We start from the raw sequence: 24,348 nt of genomic DNA, 5'->3' as shown, positions 1-24,348 counted from the left end.
GGCCCATCAAAATGCCTTCCAGCTCCCAATGGGGCACTGTGTGCCATTGAAGCACAAAAGCGGGGAAAAAGAGAAGGCCGCTTTTGCTGCATGCTTAGAATTCGCAAAATACGAAATTCGCATCGCCGAAATCCTAATTGCATTTGTTGTCTGATTGTGCAGCTGCAGTCCTGCTGCATTGTGTGGGGTACTGTGGGTCTCTAGTTGGGTTCCATCTAGTCACATGATGGAATGATGATGCTCATGTTCATGCTTGGCCCTTGATGTGCCTGATTCATTAAATTGTTTCCCTTCTGTTCTGTTTTTTTTCTTCTGTTTTCATTGCTTCTTCACTGCTGTCGCCTTATGACAGCCAACATGTAAATGCCATTTACAGTTTCGATTTCGATTTTGGTTTCAGTTTCGCCATTGTCTTGTCATTGTCAGCTGAAGAAGCAGCAGGAGCAGCAGAAGGTTGGTTGCTTGGTTTGGGACTGGGACGGGGGCCTCAATTGAAATTCCATTTAATGTAATTTGAGTGCCATCATTCATGCCGCACAGATAAGAACAAGAACAAGAACCTCAACATCAATCAGTGACGTAGCTCAAAACAGGGGACACTTCAAAGAAATATTACAATTTATTGAAGAATTTTAACAATTTTCATTTACTTTGATTTTTTAATCTTTAGAAGATTTTTATCATTTTGTAAAAAGTTATAAAAAGGAAGTCTTTAGGACCAAATTTTACATTGAATTGGAGCATATTAATAATTCTGCATACTTCAGTCTTTTCTTCATACTATAATTAGTTTCTATAGCATGAAGATAATCTATTTCTACACCTCAATAAGTATAGAGTCTTAAGCTATGAATTTATTCACTTTATTTTGTTTGGGTCAGTAACTTTCTGTTTTTTGTCCGATAATTATAATTTCCCCTTTTGGAAATCAATTATAGTCACGCCCCTGAACGTAAAGCCAACAAAAGGGCAGTGTAAGCGATGGAAAGGGGGAGTGTATAGCGTGATTTTGGTTGAGACCAAGATTACGTTTAACACGATTTCATGGCTGTCAGAATTTCGTTTACACAACAGCCTGCTGATTGATGGATTATTATATAAAAAGAATGATGATGATTTCGAGACGGACTCTACCTCTCTCTCCTTTGGCTATCTATACTCTCTGGGTCTATCCTGCTGTCCCTCTCTGACTTCCTCATTGTCTCTTCTCTCCCTCTCTCACTACATCTATGTATGTCTCTGGTTTTTTAATTATGCTATTAAAGAATCCCATCGTATGTTTAAATAAATGCCCAGCATATGCAACTGACAATTGAAACATCAAACAAAATGCAAATGCAGCAATTTTCATACACACACACACCACATACAAAACACACACACACACACATACACTGAAAGACATTACAGATATTTCCTGAATCGTCTAAAAGTTTATTTAAAATGCTGACCTAAATACTACTCACACTAAAAATGAGATTTAGGTGCAGATATTTTGTTATGGTTGTTCCACATTTCGACACGTTCAGTTAGTTGTTTTTCCCAGTTTTTTCTTCTTCTTCAAACACGAAAAATGTAAACAAAATTTCCCATGTGTGCGTGGTGCTGGAAAAACACATCACTTACACACCGGCTCGAACGTCGAGTACCTACAACTACATCACCTACACATATCAGGGCTAAGAAAATGTTCCCCAAAAAAACCCAAACCAAAATTGTCTTGACAATTTTTGTGCAGGCTTCATTAGAAATTTTCAGCAATTTTTGGCTGAAAATATGATTATTTATGCATGTTTTTGACACACACACAAAATGCCAAGGGTCACAACAGGATAAGAGAGATGGCATGCCAGGGGGTCCTAGGGTTAGGCCAAGGACACACCACAGGCGACGACACTAATTAAAAATGTTGGCCGAACCCTTTGGAAAAGCTTGTGAAAACTGAAAATGAAATTGAAAAGCTTGGCTAAGCTCTAGCCGCAGTCAGTCAGAATCCGCCAAATTCCTAAAAACAAACAGCAGCATGAGAAGACCAGGGGAAGAGAAAGAGACAAAGAGAGAGAAAGAGAGAGGTAGAGGTGAAGGTAGAGAATGAGGGACAAGAGACACCTTGCGACCTTGTGCTTGCCGTGGTCCATTGATGATGTTGTTAATGGAAAAAATCTCAACACCCTTTCAAAACACACACAACCAGAGAGAGAGATAGAGGCAGAGACAGAGAATGAGAGAGAATATAGACAGAGAGAGACAGACTGGGACTGGGAGTCAAACAATGGCGCGTAATTTTCACAAAATTTACATTCCTTAATTAATCTTGTTTGCGTTGCGGCAGTTCAGTCCGCTTCACCCCCTTACCATTTTGTCGTCGGTTTTTTGGGGTTTACACTTGGAGCAATATTTACAACAGCTCCACCTCCCTCATGGCCACCACCCCCTGTGCCTAACCCACTGCATCCCTTGGGTGACAGTGTGGGCAAAAGGCAATGGGGGGAGAAAGCAAACTAACACCACCAAGCGCGCTAATGACATTCAAAAGGCACAGTCACAAGATGTTAGAGAAACACATTCACCTTGACGCAGAGGCATCATCAGCATCATCTCTCTGCCCTTCTCTCTCCGGGTGTATGTTGGGTGTGTGTGTGTGTGTCTTATTAACCCATATCCTGTGTCACACAGCCGCCGTCTAATGAACCCTTTTTCTGTTGATATCCAAAAGAAAGTCAGGTGAAGTCAGGTGCCAGACACTCTAGTCTTGTCTCGTCTCGTCTTGTTTCATCTTGTGTAACACTGGGAATGAACTCCACGTCCTTACGGAGACTGCTCGAGGAGTCTTGTCTTATTTTAATCAACAAATTTGTGAGAGAGACATGTGACATTTATTGAAATTTCGTAGTCGAATGGCAACGTGCTAGCAATTTCAACTCAATTTCATCTAAGCCAAATGAAGGGTTTTTGTCTTTAGTTTTTGGCACAACTTTAATGAGGCTTACATCTACATACACACATCTATCCCCCCCCTCAACTCAACTCCTTCTCAGCTCAAGTGTTTCCATTTAATTTCTATTATTTATATCGTGTTGTAATCTGCAAAAAGCAATTTTGAACACACTCTTAAGTAACCTTAATCAAGTGGAATATCTTTAAGATTCCTATCATTCCAATTAGACAGTTCAAGTGAATTTGTGAGTTCTAATGAGAAAGTCTTGAGCTTAAGTGGGGGAGTTTGTTTTTGACAAGCATTCCAATTTTGGAATAAAAGTAACTTTAGTCGGTTTAACAGCTGTCAAAAGTCAAGTTTTGGAATATTTCCACTATTCAGAATTCAAGTCTAAAGGAGTAATTTTTCGAAAATACTTCATTTGACTTATGGTTCAATTAAAAGACCATCAAAGTAGCCTTTTTGTAGAATGAATCGCTTATTCAGAACATTTAATTTGAAATATTTAAAGTTTAGTTTGCTCAGAAATGTTGCTTGTAATATTTCTGTTGAAATTTATCGAAATGTACAATGCCGAAAAGCAGTTGCAATAAATACAAATCTTGTGTGAATTTATATGTGGATAAAGCCAAACACCCTTGAGGCTGGCTGTCTGTCCGTCTGACTGGTCTTTGGCTGTCATTTTTCATAATATTTAAGGTGTTGCCCAAGTCCATGTGAGTGAGTAAGCCACACAAGTGCTGACCAGGCTCAAAAGATAAATGATCAACCGAACTGGGCAGCAAAAGGAGCACCCACGCAGCGCATTAGATGCCTTTGGGTATATCTCTGGAAAGTGGAACGAATGCCACAAAACTCTTCCGACTCCTTCCCCCAGTCTGCACATTCATTAGCCCATCCTGCTGGTTGAGAAGGTAGGAGGGTGTGGTAGGTTGGTGGGCCACAATAATTTCATTGTGCAAAAGTTTTTCCATTACTTGTTATGAATATGCAACATTTATATAAATTGCCATGTTTATTGCAGTCTGTGTGTGTTTGCATGTGTTTGTGTGTGTGTGTGTATGTGCATCTGTCATTTTACCAAAAAGAGAAACAGAGAGAGAGAAAGAGAGTGGGAGTGAGTGAGAGAGAATGCAATGAAAGTAACTGCTGCCCGCCATACGCGCTTTTGTGCACGTTGATTGCAATCATAATTTATAAATGTTGCCGACAGTTCGGCGGCGACGCCGACTACCTCCACATAGTCTCCCACCCCACCTCATTCTCCTCCCTTCTCCTTTTCTACTGACTTTTTCAATAAATAAATAATGCTTCTGTGTCTGGTCAGCCCTAAAAACGGTCAAAGCCAAAAGTAAAAACCATTAGCAAGTGATTTGCTGACATTTTTTTGTGCTCCCCTCCCCAAGTTTGATTATTGATTGAACTGGCACGGGAATTACGAGTACTTGTAAAAATTAAGACAACAACAACAAAAATCCAACAAGTAACAATCAACAAAGTATTTCCAAAATCGTGCAATTGGAAGGAAGTTTTACTTTAATACTAATGTGTCTGTCTACGAAGACTAGTTTAGTTAGTTACAAGAGAAAGTAGAGGCTTAACTTGAAATAGACTCAAAACAAAACTTCATGAGGAGCCAAAATAGTTCAAGCTAGATTTAATATGCCATTTAATGTAGAAGAAGTAAGTTTTTCCTTTCTTGTCTTGATTCAGATAAGGTCTTATCTGGATTCTCCCATTGATTCTTCTTCCATATGGATACACAATTTTAATATTTTCTTTATTTCTGTTTTAAATCAATTATCAAAATGATGGCAAAAAGAAATATAAGGTGAAATTAAAATTCAATTCAATGGATAAGTTTTTACTAGTGAGCCATTTGTATGTATTATTGTATCTATATGTATTTATATATACATTCTGTTTCAATTGCTTGCAGATACTTTTTAGTAGTTTCGCATTTCCACTCATTTCTTTCATTCATTTCTAACAAACTCTGCGTTTGTGGTTTGTTTTTTGTTCATCTTTTGTTGTTCTTGTTGTTTGTTGGTTGGTTTTTCCGCCAACGTTTTTGCAGTTTTTCCATTTGGCGCGCGCGACGCTGGTCAAGTGTTGTGTGTGTGTGTGTGTGTGTGTATGTGTCTATCTGTGTGTGCCAGAAAAACCGCAGCGGCTTTCCACTGATTCGGGTTGATTTACAGTTGGAGTTGGAGTCAGAGTCGTTGTTGTCAGACAGAACGGGGCGTATGAGTGATGGCCGCCTCCCTCCGTTCTACACCTCGCATAAGGCATGCATATTCATATATACTTACATTGAGATTCATTGTATTTGCGCTGCATTTCCGCAATATTTTTCGTGTATTTCATCTTTCGTTTGGTTTGTTCTACTTGTGCGAGTTCCCGATTCGAGTTTTTTTTGTTTTGTTGTTGTTTATGGACAAAAAGCACTTCATAGAAATAAAAGGGAACAAAGTGAGAGTGAGAAGAGAATCCAGATTTGTTTGTGGATTTGTTTAAGGCTTTAAACTGATTTATTTTCAATTAAACAACTTCATAACTTACTCCACAACAAACTTGGCAAGTCTTTTTAATGGCCCTACGGCACTTTATTTTCTCTGCTGTCCTTTGTTTGGGTTTAATTTACGCCACAAATTCAATTTATTTGAGATACACCTAATCCACAAAAGCAAACTTGATTTATCAACATAAATATTCTGCATACAATGTGTGCGTTCATCTTTTCTTCTATCTTACGCTTTCTCTCTCTCTCTCTCGCTCTCACATCTACTGTCTCTTTCTAGTTTATGGGCACTTGGTTAGATATTCTCTTGAGTTTTCTGGCCTAAACTGAAATTCAATTTTAATGCACTTGAATGAATTTGAGCAGCGCTTAGTTGACTTGATTACGTAGACTTTTCAACTAGACTAGGCTAGTCTGGCTGGTTGGCTGATTGTCTGGTTTGGGTTAAAAATTTAATTTTCTATATGGCTAGAGCAATTTTTCTCAGGCCCTTTTGTTCTGACCGAAAAATTCTATCTCTATATCTGCATAGTAAGGAATTGTTTGTCAAGCTGCCAACACCAAAAGCCACTTGGCCAACATGGTCTCAGTTATTTGTCATAACGCATATAATTTCAAAAGCTCTTCTCAGCTCAAGTCGGTGAGAAAGAGAGGGAGAGATACAGAGAGAGAGAGAGAGAGACAGTGAGTGTGTGGAGAGATGGAAAACTGCATGACTAAATACATGCTGAAATAATGCAGATGGAAATATTTTTACAACATTTTCTTCTTTTTTTTTTTTCTTCGCCTCTCCAAAATATGAATATGCTCGGCATGTGAGAACTAAGCCAGACTAAAAGCAGGACTCCAGGATGAGCTAAACTTGTGGTTGGGTGTGTGTGTGCAGCTCTGGGAGCTTCCCAAAAAAACACTGGCCAGTGTAATATAAATCATCATTTGCCTGATGTTCCCTTCTACAACATACCATTACATACATTTTCTTCTACTACGACTACTATTTAGTTGTTCTACTCATGTGCTTAGAGGCCACATTTAATGTCCGTCTCCCAGTTGGCTGTTGCCTGTGTGTGGGAGGAAAATGCCATCAGGAAAAATAAGCGAAAGCTAAAAAGACAAAAAAAAATCTGGGTAATGTACATTTGGGAAAATTCTCACATCAAAATGTTTACATGGTGCTTAAATTTTTGGGTTGCAACCAGTGTAAATTAAGGGAATCCTTTGAATAAGGGAAACAAACTTGCCCAGTTGCTAGATAAAACAAAATCTTACAAAAAGTTGGCTGAAATATCATTAACATTGATGAAAAAGATTCTTCAAACTTTTGTAAAATTTGTCATTGTGTACCAAGAACGTTTGACTCAAAGTCTTGACTTTTAAATCAATAGATTGACATTTAGTGAGTATGAAATATATTTCATCGTTTTGAAGGTTCCTGTCATAGAATCATGTTATGGGCACATGGGCACTTTAGTTTGTCCTTGGGCAGTTGATTTAAACAAGAATTGAGAATTTCCTTTGTTGTTTTCAATAAAGGCCCCGACACACTCATAACTCATATCTCATAACCCATAGACATAGCTTACGTGCTGGAGCGGAAGGAGGAGGAGGAGGAGCAGCAGCCGCAGGAAAGGGGGAAAAGTAAAACAAATTCGCTGTCAATTGGTGGCCTGCCGCAAAACGCTATAAACCTGACAAATGTCTAACAAGCAGGCAGTCAGGCAGCCAACAGTCCCAACTGGAGCAGCCAGGGACAAACGTTGGACTTGATAGCACTCCTCTACCTCATAAAACTGTCCAAATGTCAATGTTTCCCCCCGTTTTGCTCCCCTTCACACTGCGTTGTAACATGCAATTTTCGAACCAAAAAGTGAAAATCAATAAAAACAAAAAATATTTCGCCGGCCGCCGCATTCACTTTGATTTGGTTTGGTTTTTCGGCTGTCTGGCACAAACACCTTGGCCAAGAAGCAATTTTCAATTTTCCAAACATGGCAGACAAGAAAATGAACATGTCAACAGCATGAGCCTTCGATTTGGTATGCCCGCCACCATTCCTCTCTCAAATCATCAGCAGGTCTTCTCCTCTCTCCCATTATCTGTGCACCTTTTTTCTCCTTCTCTTTTTTTTTTTTTTTTTTTTTTGCAACTTTGTAAATTTTTGGTATATTTAGGTGTCTCGGTCGAGCACGCCAATGTAATATTTATGTGTGTGTGCGGTGTGTGTGTTTTTTGCACGATTCTCGCCGTTTTGTGTAAATACATATGAGAGAGTCGACCCAGAGTCGACTGTGAGCCATGAGTCTCGGAATCGGGTCGAGTCGAGTCGAGTCTCGACTGAGCCTGATAAACAGACAATTTGCCAAAGTGGATACGTGCATGGCGCGTATAATTTTAGGCTACACCTGAGCCCCGAGTCTCCTAGTCTGTGAGTTTCCGTGTATGCCTTATCCTTGGGTTGCTTGTCTGGGGCCTAGCCACAAGCAACAGGACCATGCCGCAATAGCAACAATTTTGAGTTTCTAGGCTCACTTTTGATGTATGTGAGTTTTCTATTTTGGGCCAAGTTAGTTAGTTAGAGACTGAACGAGGCTCTTTAAACTGAAATGAAATTAATTTAAAGTTTTCATCTTTAAAAGCGAAGCAAATACTCATCTTACTTAAGATTCTCTCAAACGAATTGCCTTCAGGCAAAGTTGAAATCGAAATAAATATTTATGTGAAATGAGAGAAAATCCTTTTAAATTTCACTTTGTTAATTAATCAATATTAGTTATTTATTCTAATATCTCTCGATTACATTTTGATTGTGGGCTTTTGATTGAACAAACCTAAATTGCAGGAAGTGCAATTTAAAATATTATTATATGAACATACACTCTTTATATAGACATAAGCTCAGGTTTAATTATCCTATTGGTGTATATTGTAATGTGCTGAAAGTAATTAAAGTAATTAAGTTAAATCACGGGAAGAAAGAAAGAATTTAAAATTATATGAACAAGTTTTGAGTTATAATCTTTTGAAGCTAAGAAAGAAATGCTTATGATGACATGAAGTTAATAGTTTATGTGGTCGTTTACTATCAATGACTGTCAAAGACAAAGTAAATGATGAAGTTTGTGTAGAATTTGACAGGAATCAACTAAAATATGCTTGTTGACAGGAGTAGATATCGTTATGGTATATAGATGTTGGTCTAGGGCCAGGAAAGGGGGGGGAAATTGGCTCCCTGTAGTTTGTAATCCAAAAATTTCAAATTTGGTTGAGAACAATAAACACTTTTCTAGAGCATTGCATACTTTAAGGGGCAAAGTTTTTCCCAATTTGACAGACCTTGATTCGTCCATGACACAGTGCCTCTTATGAGACGAAAAATGTAAAAAGTTCAGACTGATTACCTTTGTCGTAGTTAATCCAAAACATTATTGGAACGGCATAATGCTTATTCGCCGTAATAAAACATCCAAGCCAAATTATTAAGACCTCTCAAGTTTTATGTCTGTCATGAAAAAAGTTTTCATTTAATAGTGTCTGCGGCTATATTTTTTATAGAATTTCTCAGTAACAATAACTCAGTGCTAACTACGAAGAATAATGACGCATCTGAGTATTGTGTGTGATTCGAAATAAATTCCATAAATACATTCGATACGCAAAACTGCGACATTTTCATAACCAACAAAAAGCCATATAGTTTTGTGTTTACTCTCCCCCTTCTGAACGATTTTTATGGCCATAACTTTTACGATTTTAATCGTTTGAATATTTATGACCCATAGCCCCGAACACACAAAAATAGGCAAAAATGTGCAGGAAAAACTATGTGTTTACTTATATTAAATTCTATATACGTATGTGTGTGTGTGTGTGTGTGTGTTTGTGGGGCGACAAAACCGCTTACCCGCAACCAGGATACAAAAACTGTGTTGTGCCTCATAATTTTTGCACGGCCAACACAAAAAAATCGTCAAATACATAATAAATTCATTTAGAGTTGGCCGAAAAATGAAAATTGAATTGGCAGCGACAATTTGCCGCTGGATTTATTAGAGAAGCCTAAACTGATGAGAGGGAAAAACACGTTATTTATTTTTGGATTTTCTGTTGCTTTTTTGCAGGTCAATGCTGGCAGTTTGTCCGAACAGGCTGGCCTTTTGCCCGGCGATGCGGTCATCAAGATCAACGACGTTGATGTCTTCAATTTCCGGCACAAGGATGCCCAGGATATTGTGGTGCGGTCGGGTAATAACTTTGTCATCACAGTGCAGCGGTAAGTGGATTTCTTTTTTCGTGTTTGGTCTAATCAAGTGAACGAGAGTAAGCTAACTGCTGTTATTTCTCTATTATCGCAGAGGTGGCTCCACCTGGCGTCCACATGTGACACCCACTGGCAATGTGCCACAGCCCAATTCACCATATCTGCAGACAGTGACGAAGACTTCTCTGGCTCACCAACAACAGGATAGCCAACACATTGGCTGTGGCTATAACAACTCGGCGCGTCCATTTGTAAGTTAACTAATAATGTTGTAGCATACTTTAGGGGAGGATGGGCTAACTAGAAAGAGACTGAATCATTTATAATATTCATAAACTGCTTGTGTTCTGGTCGAGAAATTTCCTAAAAACTTGCTGATGACCAATGATGCTGATAGTTAGTCAGCTCCTGACACATTTTGTACCAACTTCTGTTGTTGTGTGTGTGTGTGAAAGGGTTTTGCTTTTCATTCATTTCATTCTAGTAGAAAAGAGCGAAGGGAGGACAGAGGGTGGGTGAAAGGATGAGTTTGACAACATTTGCATTTATACGATGTCTGTTTGGTAGTTTTGAAAAGTGTCAGAATGAGTAATGAATATGAGTGCGAGGATTATTTGCCTGGCAAGAATTAATGTGCAAAAGGTCTTATACACACACCATCTCCACTCACCTCCCCTTTACCCACATGCCCGCCCCCCTACCCAAGCTCTTACATATCACATCTGTGCCATGCATAGTAATGTCAATATCTGTGAGCCTTTCTCTCTTCCTCCCACTCTCTTTCTCTTTGCGGGTATCTGTGTATACATACATATATATTTTCGTATATTTTATTGTTATGAATTTGTATAATAATAGCCCCAGTAACAGCAACAACAACAATAATCATAACAGCAACAAAACACAAAATAAAATTGATTTAGACCCATGCAAGTGTGAGGGAAAGCGAAAGCAGCAAAGCTGGTAGCATCTAAGTAAATTTATTTTTAGGTCTAGGGTGTTATATTCTATGCTATGACAATGGCTAACACTATTTAACACAAGTTTCTGGAAAGTAAGTGGAAGTACATATATGGAATGATAGCTACGTTACCAATAAAAAGAAGGATCTGAACTCAGATATGAAATACTCGATAATGTTTTGCATAGTGTATGTAAAGGCAGAATCTCTCACCTTCAAGTGGATTTTATGTTGTCTGGTGTATATTTCAAAACATTTCTGTTGTTGGGGGAAAAGAAAGAGAAAAATGTTTCATCCACAACTTACTCTGCTTGTATTCATCTACAACTTATGAATTTTAGGCCAATGGCGGCGGCGATGGCGGCGTGAAGAGCATTGTCAATAAACAATACAACACCCCGGTTGGCATTTACAGCGATGAATCCATTGCGGAAACACTTTCCGCCCAGGCGGAGGTTTTGGCTGGCGGTGTGCTTGGGTAAGTGTGTCGGTTGGTCCAACCAACGGACTGAGCCTAGACAGGCGTGATAACAATAACAGCAACAGCAACAGCAATAGCAACGGCAAAAGCAGCAGAAGCAAACATGACATCACAACAAAACACCATACAAAAAGTTTTGTACTTTAAAATTGTGTGTTTGTGCTTCGTTGCCTAACTTGAGGGGCTTTTGGCCATGCATTGGGTAGTATAATTCTGTCATAATGTTGGTGAAACTAAACAAAAAAAAAAAAAAAACGAGGAGACAGCAACTTTTCGCAAAAGAAGTTACATTTGCATTTCAATTGGTTTGAAATTTGTTCAACTGTTTAGTAAGACACAACTTAGTTTTTGGATAAAGGTTGCATTGTGGTTATAATTTAACTGTTAAGATATTGCCATGAGTCTTCAAAGAAAACCAATTTAATTTCTTTTCTCTTCAAACTCAAATTCAAAAATACCCACAAAGACAACTAAGAGCGGTATCAGATTAGTAGATTTTATTTCAAATACTCTCAAACAAAAGCAAATATATTTTCGCATTAAATTACCAGACATTCCGCCTTAGTGTAAGATGGACAAATATCAAAGAAAGGGTATACAGCAATGAGCATAGCTATAGTTCAATCTTCAACCCTCTGCCTCTTGGGTTTTTTTTTGTGTGGCCTCACGGTGAGTGCAATTCCACAAATGATAGCGAGTGGCGTCGCTTGCCCATCTAAGACTGGACTTGGAAACGCACGCGTGGGACTTGTTTTTTGCTTTTGCACTTAATTTCTTTGGGGGATTTTTTTCCTGTTTTGTTTTTCTTTTGTGCTTTCTGCTGGCTAACGCGGCGTATGCGTAACAATGTTGCTGTTGCTTTTATGCCCGCCATCATTTTTCACAGCATACTTTTAAGCTGAACGAGGGCGAAGCTCGAAACTATGCAACGGTGTAAAGTATGTTGGCAACATCTCTCATTCCCTCTCTCTCTCTCTCTTTATCTATCTATCTCTCTGCAGGGTCAATTTCAAGAAAAACGAAAAGGAATACCAGGCCGATCGTTCTGAGGTGTTGAAGTTCCTGCGTGAGGAGGAGACTGGCCAGTCCACTCCAGGTAATTATTCGGCCAATTATGAGTTGGCTCGAATGCTAATGTTATTAAATAATGGCGCCAATCCTTTTGTCAGCGATAATAATCTGGGAGATTAGTGGGCACTGAGTAGTAGTGGGAGGTGGGAGTGGCAGGATGCCAAGAGTGAATCATTGTTTTATTTGGTTTTTTAAAAATTCTCAGTAAAGACCTTGAAAAAAGCTTTTACATCACATCTCTCATCTCATTTTGTAGGAAATTTTGTAAAGTTTATTTTTTATGTCTTTAATTTAAATATTTATTTGTGCTTTTTTGTATTTATTTTTGTTTTTGCCCCTCATGTTCACAAAGCAGCAGATAAACACAAAGAAATGGACTTTCGTTTTCTCTATGTCAAAACCAAGTTCTAAAATCTACACACAAAAACCCAAAAGAAGATAATCATTTTTTCTTGCTCTCTAATTGTTTCATATTTTAATTGCAAATAATATAATTTATTATTAAAAAAAATATATGTTTTAAAATAAATTTTTTAAGCAGTTATATGCGAAGTATTACGACGATTTAATGTTTAGTTTATTTTCGTAAAATCTTAAAGCATAAATGATAAATAAGAAATGAATTTGATAATATTTCTTAATGGGAAGCAATCGACATCACAAATAATAGATCTATATTTTAAATTTCCTAATACTTAAATCTAAAGTTTCCCTTTAGATATTTACTGTACTTAAAATTGTACACTGCGAAAGGGATTTAACTATTTACTCGTAAAAATGATTAGATTTTTGAAGTCAACAAAACTCTGTCAGCATGTGAATGAAAATCTGTACTCAATCATTGTCGACAATCCATCAAAATTAATTTATCATAGCATGATATGACATTTCTATCTGGCTGCTATTTCTCTCTATATATCTATTTCTTTGTCTAAACTCATTTTTGTATTTCAAAACTCTTTTTTCATGTATTTCAATGTGTATATGTATATATACGAAATTATATAAATACACACACAAACCAAATCAACAAACACACACCAACAACGAACGAACAAACAAACAAACATTAACAGCATTTGGAAACTATGAACATGATGCACCCCAGCAACAACAACCATCACCACAACAACATCAGCAACAACAATACCATCAGCAACAACAACAGCAACAACAACACCAACAACAACACCAACACCAGCACCAGCACCAGCATCAGCATCAGCAACAACAACAACACTATCAACAACAATCATCGACCACTCGTCATGTTAGCGCTCCAGTTAATACACCAAAGCCTCCAAGCACCGGCGGACTACCAACTGGTCAGAACATTTGCACCGAATGCGAACGTCTCATTACGTAAGTGTACCAAAACTAAAAAAAACAAGGAAAATTGCAAATTTGTGATATATAAAAGTAATTACACTATGCAACAGGATTGATCTATTTTCAACAACTAAATGGGAAATGAAAGTAAATGTCTTTAGATTGTAATGACTTAAATTGTTTTCTTTGTTTCATGTTTTCAATTTACATAAAGAAACACCTTCAAATGAAAGATTATCAAAGTCACTAATCAAGTAAAAAAGGTATTAAAGAATTGTTAGACCTCAGATTATAGAATGACAACTTGATAGTTATTGATTAATGAAGTCTTTAGAAGAAGTCTGACTATATATAGAATAATTACTTTCATTTGCTTCGTATCCCTTGTTGATAAACTCTCTTCTTGTTGCCTTGTGTAATTGTAATTTGTTAACGAACTTAGACATTGACTTGCCATTGACTAACTAGCAAAACTAACACGTAACTAACTAATTTAATAAGTGGTAAATGCGAATATCAAAAGGGCTACTTAGCTTAGTAAGGGGATTTGGTAGTTGGCGCCATATAATCATTGTGCACAAGAAAATCTTATAAACCCCACCTTTGCTACCTTCCATTGATGCTGCACAGAGCCGCACAGTCCGGCGAACTTTTATTGGACACAAAGTCATGCAATTGGTGGTAATGAGCGACGCACGCCATTACCCACTCAACTTCAGAGGCAGGACGAACGAATTGGTACCAATTTGCAGTCAAATACGCTAGCTCCCGCTGCCACACACCGGCCGAGTCTGCCAGTTGCCAAACAAGCTGGGCCGGAGGGCAATGAAAACACCACTGGACAACAGCAGCAAGAGCAGCCCGATCCACGCATCATTGTTATGCCGATTTGCCCGGTATTGCAGAGCGATGAGTATAAGGCGGATATGGAGGCAGCAGCAGCGGCATTGGCCAGCGATGCTGGTGCAGTGCGTCCATTGTCGGCCAGCGGACATCCGGCATGTCAGTTGTGCGGCGTGGGCATTGTGTAAGGATTTGTTGCATCACCATCACCTCCACCCGCAGTCCTCAGTGTCCCCTCTTGGCCTCAGTCAGTGATAATTCATGCGTCTGCCTTTGTCTCGCCCACCCACTCAGTCTCGAGGCCTCCACCCTCTCTCTCTGTGTGTGTGTGTGCATTTTAATTTGCTTTTATTTCATGGCATCGAAGTCAATTGTTTAAATTTATGCAGTTGGAAGCCAAAAACACCTGATCCAATCCAACATTGGCCAGACCAGACTCTCCTGGTTACGCTGGGGAATCATCATTTGTATTAATTTGTATACCAATTTAATTGGCAACAGCGGCAGCAGTAGCAGCAACAACAACAGCAACGCCGCCGGCGTCACGAATGGGGCTTAATTCGATAATTCATTGAAGCTTTTTCATTTCACTATTTTTATACCCTCACGCAAATATGGTAAATTGATTTTAGCCCCAAAACGATTTCTGATGCAACATCGCCTCACAATGGTCAGCCTTCTGTGTACAGGACGTGGGCACACGCCTGTCGAATTCGGCGGCTCACCCATGGCCAGTGTTTCCATTAGGAACACAAGCAAAACGTCCAGGCGATTTGAATTGAATTTAAATGAATTTTTGACCAAATCAAATGTTTCAGTTTGAAACTCAGGTCCATCGATATATATACGATTTCCAATATCAGATGACTATTCTTAGGGTCAGTTAAATAACGATAACGATTTGCAAAGGGTATAGGAACTTCGGTATGTCCGAAGTTAACCCTCTGTCTCATTTTTTTTTTTTCCATTACTAACAATACACTACAACAATAACAACTGGCAACTGAAACACAATTGCATAAGGATTAAACTTTAATAAATTTATCAACTCTTATTAATCGAAAATATCCTTCCATTATCCTCTTCTGCCACGGCTCTCTTTCACAGTGGTGTTTTCGTGCGCATCAAGGACAAGAACCTGCACGTTGAGTGCTTCAAGTGCGCCACCTGCGGCACTTCCCTAAAGAACCAGGGCTACTACAATTTCAACAATAAGCTCTATTGCGACATCCATGCCAAATTGGCAGCCCAGAACAATCCCCCAGCCGGCACCGAGGGTTATGTTCCAGTGCCCATTAAGCCGTAAGTCATATACGTACATACATACATACATACATATATAGAATGGAGACAAAATGCGAGTAATATTTTTAGCACTCCTTTTCGGTTCTATTGGGCAATTTGGTCAAACCGACAGGGAATAAATAAATGCACAAATACAAATCGTTTGGCCAATAGTCGGCCAGACCATAGACAGACAGACGCAAGGGGAATTGAGGGGTTGACCAAATGGACGCGACACTGATTGCCGATGACAGCCAGAAACACAAAAAATAACATATTCGTTTTTATTAAATAAAATCGCTACATGGGTATCCCAGTGACAGGGGAGCCTACTTTGTCTGCCGTTTTGGGTCCAAAAAGCGGATATAGAAAACATTACCAAATCCCAAGACGACTATCAAATGCACTCTATATAAATAAGATAAAAATAAGATTTGAATAAGAGAGTATAAAACGATTTTTCAGAGGTTATTCCAATCTTAGCAAGAAAAGAAATTGCCAGGTGAATAAGAAATGCTTTCAAGAAAGTCTATTTAATTCCTAAGAAACCTTTATGTTAATATTATAATCTCATTTATTTAGTTATAACTCTTAGTTTTTTTCTTCAGTATATCCGATTAAATATAGTTTTTTGATTCATTTGATTAGCATCAATATAAAACGTTGTCAATGTCAGCCAAAATTGTAAATTATTGTAAGATGGGCAAGGGTTATAAGAAGAATGTTTACTGGTATTACTTGCTAAGGAAAAGTTCATTAATAATCTCTTTTATGATTACCTAAGGTTTCATAGTCCTTTAACCTTTATATGTATTAGGGTATAAAATTTTGCAGTCATTCAATTTGTTTGAGTGCAATTTGCATTGGCATTTGTTTAAGGGTTTTGTCGGGCCTTTTATTTGAATTTGTCGCTGGCCAAATCGCATACAAAACTCAACTTAATTAAAAGGCTACGAAACGAACAGAGAAAAACAAAAATAGAGAAACCCCAAATAAAACTAGGGACGAAAGGAAGAGGGGCAATTCGCAACTGGGGAGCAATTGACAGAATTGTCTCCATTGGGGCAATTAGGTGGAAATGCTTGTGACAGCCAATTAAATCAGACAGAAACATCTTCTTCTGCTATGCTATATCTTTTCTCTATATATGTATATATATATATATATATATATTTTTAGCAACACCAAGCTGAGTGCTAACACAATTTCATCGGCCTTGAACTCTCATGGATATGGCAGCAATGGCTATGCCAATGGCAATTCAACGCCCACTCCAGCTCCTGTTTCGGCTCCTGTAAGTAAAAACCAACTTGTTAACTGTATACTCCTTATGTTTTCTGTGATGTTGGCGTGCTAAAAACAATACTGTCAAGACACACACACACACACCCTTAAGACACATACGCACACACACACTCAGATATACAGACAAACGAATCAAGAAATGCACCTGAAGTAGCTTTTGGCCCGAACCAAGTTAAAACCCAGGCTCTCTGTCCCTATCTTTCTTAACTGCCCTCCGGCCCTGGGTCTATTTCTCTCTCTTTCCCATACTCACTGTATATATTCCCCGCGCTCTATGTCTGTTGTTTTCACAATCAATTTTATCATATTGCTGGCAAAGATGTTTGCATAAATTCTGCAATTCTCAGACATATGCTAAAATGTTCAAAATCATCTCCAGAATAAAACAAACAAAAACAAAAAAAGAAACGAAACGAAACACATCAAGAACTCAAAAAATGCAATATAATGCAAAAAGTTTTCAAGGTAAAAACCTCTTACCCCCCCAAAAAAAAAAAAAAAATTATCTCATGCATGGCAAGCGGAAAAGGGGAAGAAGTTGATGGAAGGGGGAAGAAAAAGTTTTTAAAACAACTCGGGCAATTTTCCAAGAGAAGCTTTGTTTACCCTTCTTATTTTCACCCCCCACACACTTCTCGTTTTCTTCATGTGCTTTTGGCCAAAAACGATAAAATGAAAATGGAAAAGTTTATGCATTTGTATACAAATTGTTTGAGTGTGTGTGTGTGTATGTGTTTGTGTGTGTCTTTGATAATATGTTTTTTGTTGCTTATGTGCATGCAATTATTGTCCTTAGTGTCTTGCCATTGCGATCAACTTACGGCTGGTTGGTCTCTTGAAATGGAAATAATTCATCTCAATCTAAACTAAAACTAACAAAATGAATATTTTCCATACAGGTCAAAGAAACGTATAAGATTTTAGTCATGTTTTATTCCTAGCTAAACGGACAAAGCATTTAGTTAAAGAGTCTTTAACCCATATAACTTTCAAAAACTATTAAGTCTGTCTCACTTTCCAGATAACTCATAGGTTTCTACATAAAAACGTTTAAAATACTTAGCAGAAGTTTTGATACAGTTCAATAGGAGGCTAAGATGATCTTCGAAAGTAAAAAGCAAGAGAAAAATGTAAAAATTTTGACCATAAGTCTCATATATTCATTCTGGATTTATATATTTTCTTGAACAGAAGCTAAGTTAATATACTCATAATTGCCTGTCCACTTAGATCATTTAACTATTGTTAACCTTCTAGGATTGAAGAAAGGATTAAAAGGTGAAATGTTGTTTTACATACCACTCAACGTAGCTGTTTAGATAGTCAAACTAGAATCGACTTAATCGGTTTTTAAAATTCGTTAAACTTTTGCAATGAGTATTTTGCCTACAAATGTATAATAAATTCAAAAAGGTCAACATATTGTGGCCCTCTATATGCATATAATGTGCAGAGATTACTACAAACATTTCTACATTAGCTTTGCCAAACAATAGCCACACCCACCTCAGCCCACCCAAGAGAAGAAAAGCCACACAAGAATTGGCACAAATAAATCACGAGTTTGTCAAATCGATTGGCAAATTGTCACCATTCTGCAGACAGCAGACCACTACAATCACCCATGCCATTCTATGTCGATAATATCTATTAGATATATTACTTTATGTATAAAAATAGTTTCGGCCAAAAGTAATTCATTAAATTCACTTTAGCCCCATCATCTGTTGGGGGCATTATCTACACTCGCGATGCGATGATTCTTGCTACAGCTGCAGCCAGCGCATTTTGCGAAAATGTGCAATGGCTGCTAAAAAGCTAAATATATGCCAAGCGCTACTTTTTATTTTTATTTCGATGTTTTAGGTTTTATTTTATTTTTGCTTCTTTTCTCTTGAGGGCTATAAAAAACATTCAGCTGCATTTAGTTGGCAAATTTCTTAGGCACTTTGCGTTCAGATTGCTTCTTCGACTGGTGTCCGCGGCACGAAGTAAACACACGGCAGGCGGACACTGTGATCCATACCACAAAATAACCGAAATAACCGAAACGAAAAAAAGTGACCCAAAAACGATTGCAAAAAACTAAAGAGAAAATTATAATATTAACGAATTTCTAAACAATTTATCCAGAGAGTGTTTTCAGTTTTAATTGTAGTGAAGTGAACAATTTTTGTTGGTTATTCGTTTTGATATTTTTTTTAGAGCATTACATAAGCGAATGGGAAAACTTCTTGGAATACACGGCAATGATATAATTCTTGAATTCTCATTCGATTGAAGAGTGGGGTGGAAAAGTGGGGGGGATTAACTTTAGTTGTTTTTAGTGACCTTGACCTAATAGCTATTTATAGGCCAAACAGCCTCGAGAGTTGATCGAGTTCCTTGCTGCAACTAACTTTATTAACCAAATGATGTTTCTCTTTGTGTGTTCTTTTCCCGTACTGTTTCCTTTTTGGCCATATTAACATGCACTCGCATTAACGCATTAGCTTGATACTACCACTGCCACTGAGTTGCCTTTGCCACCGCCTCCTTCACCCACCCAATTGCTGCAATACGAGACCGAAGAGCAGATACAACCATTGCCCAATCCACCGCCACATACACGAACCCACAGTAGCCTCTCATCAATTTCAAACGGCTCATCAGCATCATCCACAAACTCCGTGTCCTCTTTGGCGTCGTCGTCGTCGTCGTCCGGGGTGGGGGGCAGTGGAAGTGTGAGTGCCATCACTTTATCGTTGGAGCATTTTGGTTCGACCAATTGCATTTCGCCCTTGCATTCACGGCAAGCATCTGGCAGTGGCTCGTCTGCATCGTTGGAGACAGGCCATAGTCAAACTGGCCAGGGACAGGCTGATAATTATACAATGCCACCAACACCACCGCCACCACCACCACCATCAACGACAACAGCAGCCACACTTGCCCCGGCACCAGCCCCAGCCCCTTTGAGCCAGTTGCAGCCACAGAATGAGAATGATATGAATACGCAAAATAAGAATCAGAATGCGTACAATCAATTGCTGAAAGAGTATTCCAATAAGCTCAATTCCAATTCAACACAGACAGCAGCAACACATACACAACTCAGACACAACAACAACAACAATAACACAACCAGCAACAACAACACGGCCAAGCCATTTGCTGCCCAACAACAGCCTCATGTGGCCGCTTTGACGGCAACACTTGCTAATCAATTGAAATTTAATTCACATCAGGTTGCAGCTGATAATAATAACACAAGCAACAGTAACAACAACAACAATAGCAACAACAACAACATCATCACAAGTCATTCAACTGACAATATGTCATCAAATTTGACTCTGGATGAGCAATCATCAATTTATGGCCAAGCCCCTGTAGCCCCTCCCCTGGCAGGAACTGCAAACACTGGGGATCAACCATTCGAATATGTCACCCTAACGGGCAATGTGATACGCAGTGTGCAGGCACCTGGCAAGGGAAGTGCTTCAGGAGCAGCCAACTACAAAGTGAGTATTAGCCACCTCTGAAAAAGCCTCAGCCGCGCTCAGCTCAGCTCAGCTCATTTGCCCAAACAAAATTTGTATTTTTTTAATATTTGTGTTAAATGTTCAAAATGTTTGTGAAAATTTCACTAATTTAAAAAAAAAAAAACACGAAACAAAACAGAAATTTACCCCAAATTGACTTCGGATAAATCGAAGGTTATCATTTAATCCTTGCAGTTTGTTAGACCTAATTTCATAGTTTATCTTTTAAAATTTAAAACGAATACCATCCGGTGAGCTATAGGCCTCAAAAGTTTGAAAGTTTGCATTATTTACTTAAATTTTCGAAGGGGAATATCCTCCCATTAGTTCACTTAAGTTCTTCTTTCCTTTAAGGAAATGCATTATCTTAATTTCCAATTCCAACTTGGCCTTTAGAATTGCAGTATCCCTTCCTCCCAGATGTTGACAAAGTCTGAAGTAATCACGAAAATAGTATATCAAACCAATGTTAGTTCTTATCGAGATTAAAACGAAAATACACGATACATCAACTTGATATGAATCCTTCAATAAAAAGGGTCAATAACAAACTGCAGGGATATAAAAAATGAAAGACATCGAACCAACAAAAAACTTTGTTCTACTCTTGATATTTGATACTACAATTTTCCACGAAATTTTCCCATTTTCCCTCCCCACATCAAAGGTCAATCAGGGCTATGCTCGTCCTTATGGTGCTGCTGCACCCAAATCGCCGGTCTCCTATCCACCGCAGCAACAGCAGCAATCTCCTCGGCCAGCTCCCATCCCATCTGGCAATCCTTATGCCACTTTGCCCAGATCGAATGTGGGTCAACAAGGTAAGGCTGATGACTATGATGATGATGATTATCTGTCAGGTGAAGGTGAATGGGTTTAGTTTTACATACAAAAAGAGAACAAAGAGAAAGCGTGATAAATGAAAACTTAAATACAATTGCAATGGCAATTCTTATTGTTTGTTAGAGCGAGATGCATATAGCTAGGCCAATGCGATGATAAACGATCTAGTGTCAGATCTAGTATATATATATATATTTATTTGATTTTCTATATAGTATTATAAAAGACATGGAATACCCAGAATATTTATTTATTTATTCCTTTTTTGTTGTAAAAGTTTAAAAAAATAAATTTTTGGCTTTAATTTAACCCAAGAAAAAAAATGCAACAAAATTTTGCACTAATCTAAAACAAAAAACTAACCCAAAATGCACCCATTTGGCCCAAAAAAGAAAACAAAAAAGCGATCAACAAAATTTTACTAAAAATTCTTTCATAAATGAGAATCATTTGGCAGCTTTTCGCAAATCGTGATAAATTTCCATATGTATATATATATATATCTCTACCAACCCAAAATACTACTACTATATCCCCCCACAAACTGTGTATGTTGTGTAGGTCGTAATGTAAGGTACCAGCAACAACAACAACAACAACACCATCATAATTACCAACAACAACAACAACAATACCAGCAGCAGCAGCAGCAAAAGCAACAATATAGAAACTCGTATCCAAGTGGAATCAGCCAAAATAACAAATACGCAACTCTACCCAATTATAACACTCAGACTCAGTCCTACAACTACAACAACAACAGCAACAACAATAACAATTATAATCTAGGTAAAAAACAATCCAACAACAAAGCAAATGCGAAAAGTTTTTCTCAATTGCCTCTCTCGCATAGTTTTTCTTTTGCTTTGTTGAGTTCGATTTCATTTTGTTGTTGCTTCTAAAACAAAAAAACAGATAATAAAAAGGTCAAGTCAAGGGGCTTAGGACAACTCTAAGGATAAATTGGTATATCTAAGCTATTACTAGAGGAGAGGGGTAAGAAAGTTTCCCTTTCACTTTGAACCCATCACATTAGGTTGAACTTTCTCCTCGAAGGAAGCAACGGGTGTCGAGTAAATCAATGCCCAAAACTCTTCAAAAGATTTACAATTAGTTGACAAAAACTTACATAAAAGTTTGTTCATTTATATTTGATAGCTTATTGTATGAAATTTTAAGCTCTAAACAAGTTCTTTGAGGGGTAGGCGAATGCTTTTTAAGCATTAAGTCTTCAATAATTTCGAGTCCATCTTTAACCAGCTGGCATCTTCGAATCTAGTTCATCTTTCCGCTAACAAAGTGTAGTGTAAAAACCATTCTAAATCCACCAAATAACTGGCATATCAATTAGAGTCATTTCACTATTCTGTTTGCCTGAAGGCCAGTTCACATCAATAATTATTGCACTGAAGCAATTTTCTTCTCCCCCAAAGCAATTTTCTACATTTTGAAGGCAAACGAAGTATACAAAATGGTTAATCACATTGATAGAGCTGAAGGGAACTCAAAAACAGACGCCGCCTCAATGCTGTAACAGAGAATGGGGGTTAAAGCTGATAAAAGATAAAGGAAAAAGAGACTGTGTGTGTGTGTGGGGAGGGGAAGGGTAAAACAGGAATATGCCTGCTGGGGAATATCAGCATTTTCAATGCCAATTCGATTGCCATCCACTTCCGGCACATTGAATGTTGAAGGCAAACCAAAAAAACCCCAAAAAGAAAAAAAAAGAATTAAAACCAAACGATACATGGCGTATACGTAACGCATCGCATCGCAACGCAACGTAACGAAACAATTCATGCACACACACACACACACACAGAGACAGAGTTACACCCAGAAATAAATGATATAAAATGTGCTCAGTGCGGATGCAACGACTCTTGCAACGCGGCAATTGCAATCTCTGCGGTGGCTGAACACCAACGACAACGACAACGACGACATCGTATGCAGAGCACAACTTTTAAATGCATGGCAAATAAGCAAAATAGTCACTCAAAAAAGTTTGTCAACGTGAAATTTAATATGAGACTTATTAAATTGATTCAAGAAGATGAATATTTTGAAATTATCATGAATGGACTCAATGATCATGGCTGAACTAAGTACTCCAGTACATGTTATTATCCAAAACTCTTTTATTGGTTTTTGAATGTCCTATTGATGACATTATTCAATGCGTTTTAAAGAAAGTAAATTCTTTCGGCTAAAGACTTCGATTTACATTCAAAGTCTGTTCACTTCACTTTTCTCTCTCACTGTGTCCTGCATTACGTTGCTGAGCGAAATATTTCGCCAAGTACTACAATTTCCAGAACACTCAAACCAATTTCGCCACATTTTTGTGCTTTCGTTTCATATGTGTGCATACATACATATATCGGAAAATGGAGATATGTGTACCTATATATATATAGGCTCATATCTCTCTTTGGTTATAACCGATGTCCTTCTGTCTGTCTGTATATTTGTTTATCAATTACCGTTACAATGTTATGTTTGTGTGTGTGGCGACTGTGTCATAACGGAAATGAATTAACAGCAAATATGCGGGGCAACCCAAAGACACAACAACAGCAACAACAACAATGACAGCAATTAAAAATGCAATTATCGAAAGATCAGCCAGAGGGCTCTATATGTAGATGTACATAAGTAAACGATATAGCCACATAAATCTTCATCTGCACGACATGAAGAAATCAATCGTCAATCTCCTAATCAAAGCGAAAATCACGCACAACCGCAACAATCATTATGGGGTTTCGGTTACAAGCGAAAAAACCCCCCAAACAAAAATGTGAAAAAAATCCCGAAAAACAAATCCACTTCCAATTTGCTGCTTGCTTGCCAAATCTCACCATGAAAAAAACTTGGGATAGGGGAGGGCAAAGAAAAAAGCAGAAGAAGAAACGTTCTAACATTTGTGTTTGGCTGGCAAACAAATGTTTGTGTTCCACACATGCCGACACGAAACACGCACACCC

General features: G+C 38.1%; 1 protein-coding gene across 1 annotated transcript in view; it reads left to right on the top strand.

The window, feature by feature from the left end:
* The window catches only part of Zasp52 (Z band alternatively spliced PDZ-motif protein 52), a 65,518-nt gene that overhangs the window by 31,365 nt on the left and 9,805 nt on the right, over positions 1–24,348 (top strand). Inside the window, 9 exon segments of the mRNA XM_068290885.1 lie at positions 9,578–9,729; positions 9,812–9,968; positions 11,020–11,156; positions 12,161–12,255; positions 14,190–14,586; positions 15,510–15,704; positions 16,866–16,980; positions 19,484–20,494; positions 21,183–21,336. Of these exon segments, the coding sequence (XP_068146986.1) occupies positions 9,578–9,729; positions 9,812–9,968; positions 11,020–11,156; positions 12,161–12,255; positions 14,190–14,586; positions 15,510–15,704; positions 16,866–16,980; positions 19,484–20,494; positions 21,183–21,336 (2,413 nt within the window).

This window comes from Drosophila tropicalis, unplaced genomic scaffold (assembly GCF_018151085.1).
Source record: "Drosophila tropicalis isolate 14030-0801.00 unplaced genomic scaffold, ASM1815108v1 contig_593, whole genome shotgun sequence".
NCBI classification, from domain to species: Eukaryota; Metazoa; Arthropoda; class Insecta; order Diptera; family Drosophilidae; genus Drosophila; species Drosophila tropicalis.
Note: the sequence above shows the minus strand (reverse complement) of the source record. Positions and strands in the feature narration are given on the sequence as shown.